The following is a 6053-nucleotide window of genomic DNA, read 5'->3' as shown; positions in this document are numbered from 1 at the left end:
ATAATGCGTCACCAAACCTAGTTCACTTGCAAAGCTGCAAAGACATTGGAAACAAACCACTAAAACATTTCATCAATGGACGCTGCAACATATTCCATTAGTAGTCTTTGTCCATTCATTCATCTGGTAGTCTTTGGGCTCCAAACACAAGATAACAAACATAATTATTTTCTAACCATCCTTTTAACATGATTTATTTCAGAACCCATGACCCAAACACCGAGATGGAGAACACATGCATACGCAGTCTCGGATGACGGTTTTACGAAGGATAGAATCTAGCCACCGGGAGGAGCAAGAAAGGCAATAAAGTGAGCGACAAGTAAAGCAATGATCTTATGAAACATATGGAAAAACAGAGTTTTGGAGGTCTCTTGACCAACCAAACACCACCCCAAAAATAGCACGGCAAAACGCAACCGCTACCCTCCTGAAATCCACCCCTGCTGCCACTATAACTTCAAAACGGAATGGCAACCTCAACTTTACCAACTTTAGGATAGGTCCAACAGAACCCATTTTGCTTGCCTTTTACCAGCACAACATCATCCCCTGAAAAAGCAGGCTCCGGCTCCTCGCGAATTTCAGTTTCCGGATTCGCTTTCATTTCCTGCACACAGACATGAACGGACTCAGAAAATTGAAGAAGGGGATCAGCGGCAAGCGAGGCGACCCCCACGTCGCCCAACACGGTAAGAGATTTGTTGGTGGCGATTGTGATTTTTGTCAGGATTTCATCTTCCCCTAAGCACATGTTTCCGATTCCTCACGGTGCTGCATGGCTTAATCAATGTTTTGCCATTCTCTCCTCTGCAAAGATGTTTGGGCGCTCACCCTGCTGAAAATGGAAAATTGCCCGTAGCTTAACCTTGGGTGACCGTTGGTTTGCAGGCCAAACTCCATATGATGAATGGGAGGAGCAACAACGATATTATTCGCCTTCACCGTTGGTGAGCTCATCACCACGGACGCCGCTGGTGAGCGCTTCACCACGGACGCCGCTGGTGAGCCCTTCACTGAGGACGCTACAGCCGAGTCCTTCACCGCGGGCGCCACCGGTGAGCCCCACGGGGTCGCCAAAGACCCCAGGAGGGAGCCAGAAGAAGCCAGTGCTGGGCAAGGTAAAGAGCAAGGCTAAGAAATGGATGCACCTTCTGCATCACAAAAAGAAGCTTCCCTCGCACGATGAGATGATGATGTGGACACCACGTATCGGGCCCAGCTCGGATGACAGCTACGGCAGGGGGGGACAATACGATGATGATGAGCGCCTTGGAACCCCAAGCACGGCACTACACCCATCTTCATGTATGCTAAGTTCAAATGAAACACCACCTGTCTAACTATTTCCAGTTCAGTTCAGCAAACACCAATTTTTTATAGTTCAGTTGCGACGAAACATGATAAATTCTTATGTCCATGTGAACTGCAGTTGCTGAGTCGGAGTTCGAACCTGAGGTCTACGTGCAAGCATCATCAAGGCAGAACACGCCAGCCCCGAGCCCCACCGCTTGCCAGGAACAACCATTCTTCAAGGTCAGCAGCAGGTTCGAGTCAGAAATGAAGGAAGCCAATGAAATGCTGATGGAATCGAAGAAGCTGCGGGTCAAAACATCCAAGCAGAAGACCGTGACATTTGCACCGATACTAGAATACGGGCCAGAAATTGAAAACAAAGTCTGGAGCGACAAGGAACGCCCTGAATCGACAACCGAGATATTCAGAAAGGCATGTGCTACAGTATTCCAGGCTGCCCTCAAGATGGTCTCTAGAATCCAAGATACAATGGTAGCATACAATATCGACAAAAGGCACATGGTAGAGATATTAGTATCAGTTAATAGATACCTTCTGCTCAAACTGGAGCCTAGTCCAGATGACGAAGCACTTGCGGAAGTTATCACTGAGGCTGCCCTAAATCTGTTAGACGCGTGGACTGAGAATGTTGAAAGGCCTTTGATGCAGAGGGCAAAGAAAATCTCTTCTTGGTTCCTGCAAGAAGGGAGAGTAGAATTACCTCCTGTTTCGCTGTCTACACGTCCTTGTGCTGCAGAAGGTAAGCCACTATTGTGCAAGGACGGACAATCCTATCTGCAAAAATATGTTACCGAACACTATATTAGCTAACTGGAAACTTATGACATGCAGATGCAGAAGAGTTCTATTAATTAGAGGATTAACTACTGCTTGAAGCAAGAGATGAACACAGTGACACGGCATCAGTAGAGAGTTATTCACCTTACAGTATATAGATGCTGGAGGTGAAGACCAAGAACATGCCCCGAGTAATGCTTTGTTCGTAGAATTGATAGTAAAAACATCTTGTGTGTTGTAAAACGAAACCAAAGGGGGTTTCTTTCCTTTGTACAGGAGAGTAAAGTAAAGGACTACAATCTTGATCAAGTTCCTCTTCAGATAAACCTCAGCACTATGATTCTGTCACAGATTCCATTGACAATAACTGAACCAAAAAATACTCGACTCTACGGTTAATTTATGCGAAAACAGGCACAAAAAATGCCTATCACACTGGATATGGATACATCCATATTATGACAAGAAACACAAAAATAACACAGGTGAACTTTCGATAAAATAAACAAATTGATACTTTTTCCCAGAATACTGAGATTGCAAAAGGATAAGTTACATAATTGTTTGGTCTTGCAACATTCACTGGCACAACCGTACATACATAACATCTCAACTATTTCAAAGGAACATCAGGAACTACGGGTTCAATACACACACAGTATATGTTCATATTGGCAAGCACAGAAAGTTCGCCCGTGTAATCTCTGCCACTTCAATTAATAGCGTCATGCATGTCACTGCAGCTCATATGAAGAAAAGGTGAACCCAGATTGTTTCTCGTTGGTGCACTTCAATTCAAGCTTCTGAAATGGACTACACACAAAGAAAACAAAAGATGTTTGAAACAACTCCTAATTAAGAAATTCTGTCGTAAGCTTGCAATGTGTAAACTGTGGCAAATTATTCATTACCTGCTGTTTGGGTCGTAATAAAAGCCACTAATGGATCCATCGCTACAAGAAAAGCAGACGTAATAGAAACCAGCTATGGTCAACCCGCAGTCTACTCCCACATTAACAAAGTACTGCTCTTTCCATCTCTGCAAGTAGCATCAGAAAATTGGAAGCTAATAAATGCAACAGATAAGCATTTCAAGATATGATGGTGCTTCTACACATGAACATGTCAGGTGGTACAGTACCATAAATATATAAGGATAGTTGCTAAGGTCCACAGACTTGCCACCATCTGCCTCAATCTGACTCTGCAAAATAAAATAAATTAGTAATACATTCTCAAATTCATGTTGCTGACTACAACAATTTAAGTAATTGGTTACCAGAAGAGGGGTAAATGATGGGAACTTGGACCAGTGTCTTACATCATCCTCTGCTCTGCAAAACAAAAACAAGAATTGTGTTTCCAAGAGTAAGTTTGGAATGTTATCCTGCACCAGGACATATATGTGTGAACAAAAGTTAAATGATGGCATTGACATAAACGATACTCACGATGCCTCCCACTTGCCAGTAAAAAAGGTATAATTTTTAGCATCTACTATCTCCCCCTCCCAGAATGTAACCACCTATGGAATGAAAGAGAGCCAATAAGCGAAGTTGAAGTTAATGATTAAAAACAGATCGTAAGGGAAATGCATCAACTATAAATCTAGAAGCTCTGGTGCTTATCCAAAAGTACTTTATTTTTTTCCTTTTAAACCCCAATATTGATTTTCTACCTGTTGGATTTTCTTCTCAAGTAGTGCAATTGTTTCTAGGACTTCTTAAAAAAACTAGCCTGCCTCAGAGACCTGAGCGCTAGCTCAGTGGTAGAAGCACTGCATAGTACTCCGTGCGAGCCGGGTTCGGCCCCCACAGGGGTGAATACCACACCCAAGTTTATCGTTTCTTCTTAGTAAAAGGCCTATGGGGGCTCGTCCCCTCTGGTCTCCTTTTTTGAGAGAAATCAGTCTGCCTCTGCAGCAGCACATTTCTTTAGTTCATTTAAGAAAGTCAATGGTGACCCAATATTTAATTTAGTGCATCTAAATGCATGTCAACAACTTGACATTGGAAATTTAGTAATGATAATAAGACAAAGAAACTAGTGGATTTTGTAATTTATAAAAGGAAAAACTGGTTTTCATCTGTCCAAAAATGTTTCTTGAGGAAAAGATATAACATATAAAGTCAGGGAGTCAAAGTGGAAGAAGAAACACGTTTCTTACAGGTGTGTCGGCTAAGGGAACATTAAGTGCCTCCATCGTTCCACATAAATAACCCTGTTCAATATCACAACCATGGATACGAACATTGACTTTCCATGCCTCATCTTTTTGTAAACTTGAAACATTCTGAGTTCCTGCAAAACACTGGATGAAATATACAAGTAGATTAGGCTAATTCACAGTAACATGAACACCACAGCTTTAATTCGAGGATACAAAGAGAAAATGGAGGGAAAACAGCACTCTCTAGCTTGACATCATACCCAACTAATGACAATGTTTTCCTTGGCCCTAGAAATACAGGTGATCCCTTATGGGAGGACAGGGTGTCAAATTGCATGATTACTGCGGTTTTGAACAACCCATTTGATACAAAATAATTCAAGCTTCAGTTGTTCCATCTCAATTGAAGGTTCAAATACGCACCAAAAAGACTTACTCTTCCAGCAGTTAAGAGTGAACAGCTAGGAGGAGATGGCTGCACAGCATTTGCATCTTGTCCTGCAACAATAATTTCAATCAGTATCGTACGATGAGCTGCCAAACTAGAAAAGCGTCATAAAAACAGCTAAGGCTGCAAAGCGATAATTATGTTAATTTTTTGAGATCGATTTCAGACCCCCGATACAAAAGCGTGGACCAAATTTATGGTCAAATTGTTCTTTAAATAACAATATCCCTATTGTGGTTCTTTTTCTCCAAATACAGCAATTTTAACATGCCCAATGCATTCAGGACCTCAAACGCCTTAATACACATTCACCACTCACGAACGATTAAAATCAGTCAAACATACGCAAGACTTGATTATCCAGGAATCTTCCTTAAACAGCTGACACAGAATCAAAAGGAATTCAGAGGTCAGAACCAAAATCAATTCTACCCCAAATCCCCAGTACTCCCAGCTGGTACTCGAGCAGCAGGTTCACAGAATCATCTGGACCCTCCTCCAGATCACAATAACGCACTGCACGAGTGGCCGGATTACAGCAGCCTACTTTACGCGGTCAGAAGGGGATACAGAGTCATACAAATCCTAAAATCAACAGCATACCAAATTACTCGCACAATCCGGTCCGACCTAAGAGTAATCTGTATTCGACACGCGCTGGATCGATCCGGCGCAGGTGCCGGAGCAGCCTCCGATCGGATCTGGAGCTGGGAATCGCGCGACGAGCCAAGGCGGGCGCGGGTGGATAGAGGGGGGGGGGGAAAGGGGGGGGGGGGGGGCGGGCGAAACCTGAGGAGGTCTGCGAGGAAGGGGTGGCGGTGTCGACCACCCTCACCGGCATCTTCGGCGGCGGCGGCGGCGGGTGAGGTCGCCGGCGACGGTGCTGGATGGATGTTTCGAGAAGAAGTGTGGCGTTTTGGTGCCTCGAGTCGTGTCTCAACGATGGGGACAGATTTGTCACAGGTATTTTGCAGAAAAAAAAAGATTTTTTTTAACACAGCACATACACAAGCATTCATATACACACGCATACACTCGCCCATACGAATGCACACACACCCTATCTATATGAGCACCTCCGAAAGACTGAGCCGGCATATCATCTTGAAATTTACAAAGTCACTGTAGGCACCTCGTCGTCGATGGGAACGTCTTCCCTCATTGAATGCACGTCGTCAGAAATCTTGAAAAAAAAATCAGAAATAAATGCGAGCACCACGATTTCAACCTTAGTGGACTAAGGATACCACAGTTCATCTAACTATGCAATCATTTTTGCTACATTTTATGTTTTAGGATCACACTTTTTTTCTCTTTTTTCAGGGTCGCACTTGCAAAGTC

The 6053-nt window shown here is 43.5% G+C and overlaps 2 protein-coding genes across 2 annotated transcripts; one reads left to right on the top strand and one right to left on the bottom strand.

Moving 5' to 3' along the window:
* Positions 1-338: 338 nt before the first annotated feature.
* On the top strand, positions 339-2474 carry LOC125546564. The gene is made up of 4 exons (XM_048710779.1): positions 339-692; positions 892-946; positions 1037-1337; positions 1447-2474. The coding sequence occupies exons 1-4, from the start codon at positions 623-625 to the stop codon at positions 2125-2127; spliced, it is 1107 nt and encodes a 368-aa protein (XP_048566736.1). The 5' UTR covers positions 339-622; the 3' UTR covers positions 2128-2474.
* Positions 2475-2585: 111 nt separating this feature from the next.
* On the bottom strand, positions 2586-5708 carry LOC125542575 (glucose-induced degradation protein 4 homolog). The gene is made up of 8 exons (XM_048705656.1): positions 5502-5708; positions 4701-4762; positions 4262-4405; positions 3546-3619; positions 3374-3428; positions 3236-3298; positions 3006-3133; positions 2586-2907 (listed from the first exon to the last, which is right to left on the bottom strand). The coding sequence occupies exons 1-8, from the start codon at positions 5551-5553 to the stop codon at positions 2829-2831; spliced, it is 657 nt and encodes a 218-aa protein (XP_048561613.1). The 5' UTR covers positions 5554-5708; the 3' UTR covers positions 2586-2828.
* Between the last annotated feature and the right edge of the window lie 345 nt (positions 5709-6053).

This window comes from Triticum urartu, chromosome 3 (assembly GCF_003073215.2).
Source record: "Triticum urartu cultivar G1812 chromosome 3, Tu2.1, whole genome shotgun sequence".
Lineage (NCBI taxonomy): Eukaryota > Viridiplantae > Streptophyta > Magnoliopsida > Poales > Poaceae > Triticum > Triticum urartu.
This window is presented reverse-complemented; position numbering and strand designations above follow the sequence as displayed.

What these genes read in the sequence shown, in the direction of transcription:
- LOC125546564 (XM_048710779.1), top strand. Translation starts at nt 623, where the DNA reads ATGAACGGACTCAGAAAATTGAAGAAGGGGATCAGCGGCAAGCGAGGC. An exon ending in CGATATTATTCGCCTTCACC is followed by an intron (nt 947 to 1,036) that starts GTTGGTGAGCTC and finishes GCTACAGCCGAG; the next exon opens with TCCTTCACCGCGGGCGCCAC. An exon ending in GTTCAAATGAAACACCACCT is followed by an intron (nt 1,338 to 1,446) that starts GTCTAACTATTT and finishes GCTGAGTCGGAG; the next exon opens with TTCGAACCTGAGGTCTACGT.
- LOC125542575 (XM_048705656.1), bottom strand. Translation starts at nt 5,553, where the DNA reads ATGCCGGTGAGGGTGGTCGACACCGCCACCCCTTCCTCGCAGACCTCC. An exon ending in TTCCCTTAGCCGACACACCT is followed by an intron (nt 3,620 to 4,261) that starts GTAAGAAACGTG and finishes TTCATTCCATAG; the next exon opens with GTGGTTACATTCTGGGAGGG. An exon ending in TATTACGACCCAAACAGCAG is followed by an intron (nt 2,908 to 3,005) that starts GTAATGAATAAT and finishes CTTTGTGTGTAG; the next exon opens with TCCATTTCAGAAGCTTGAAT.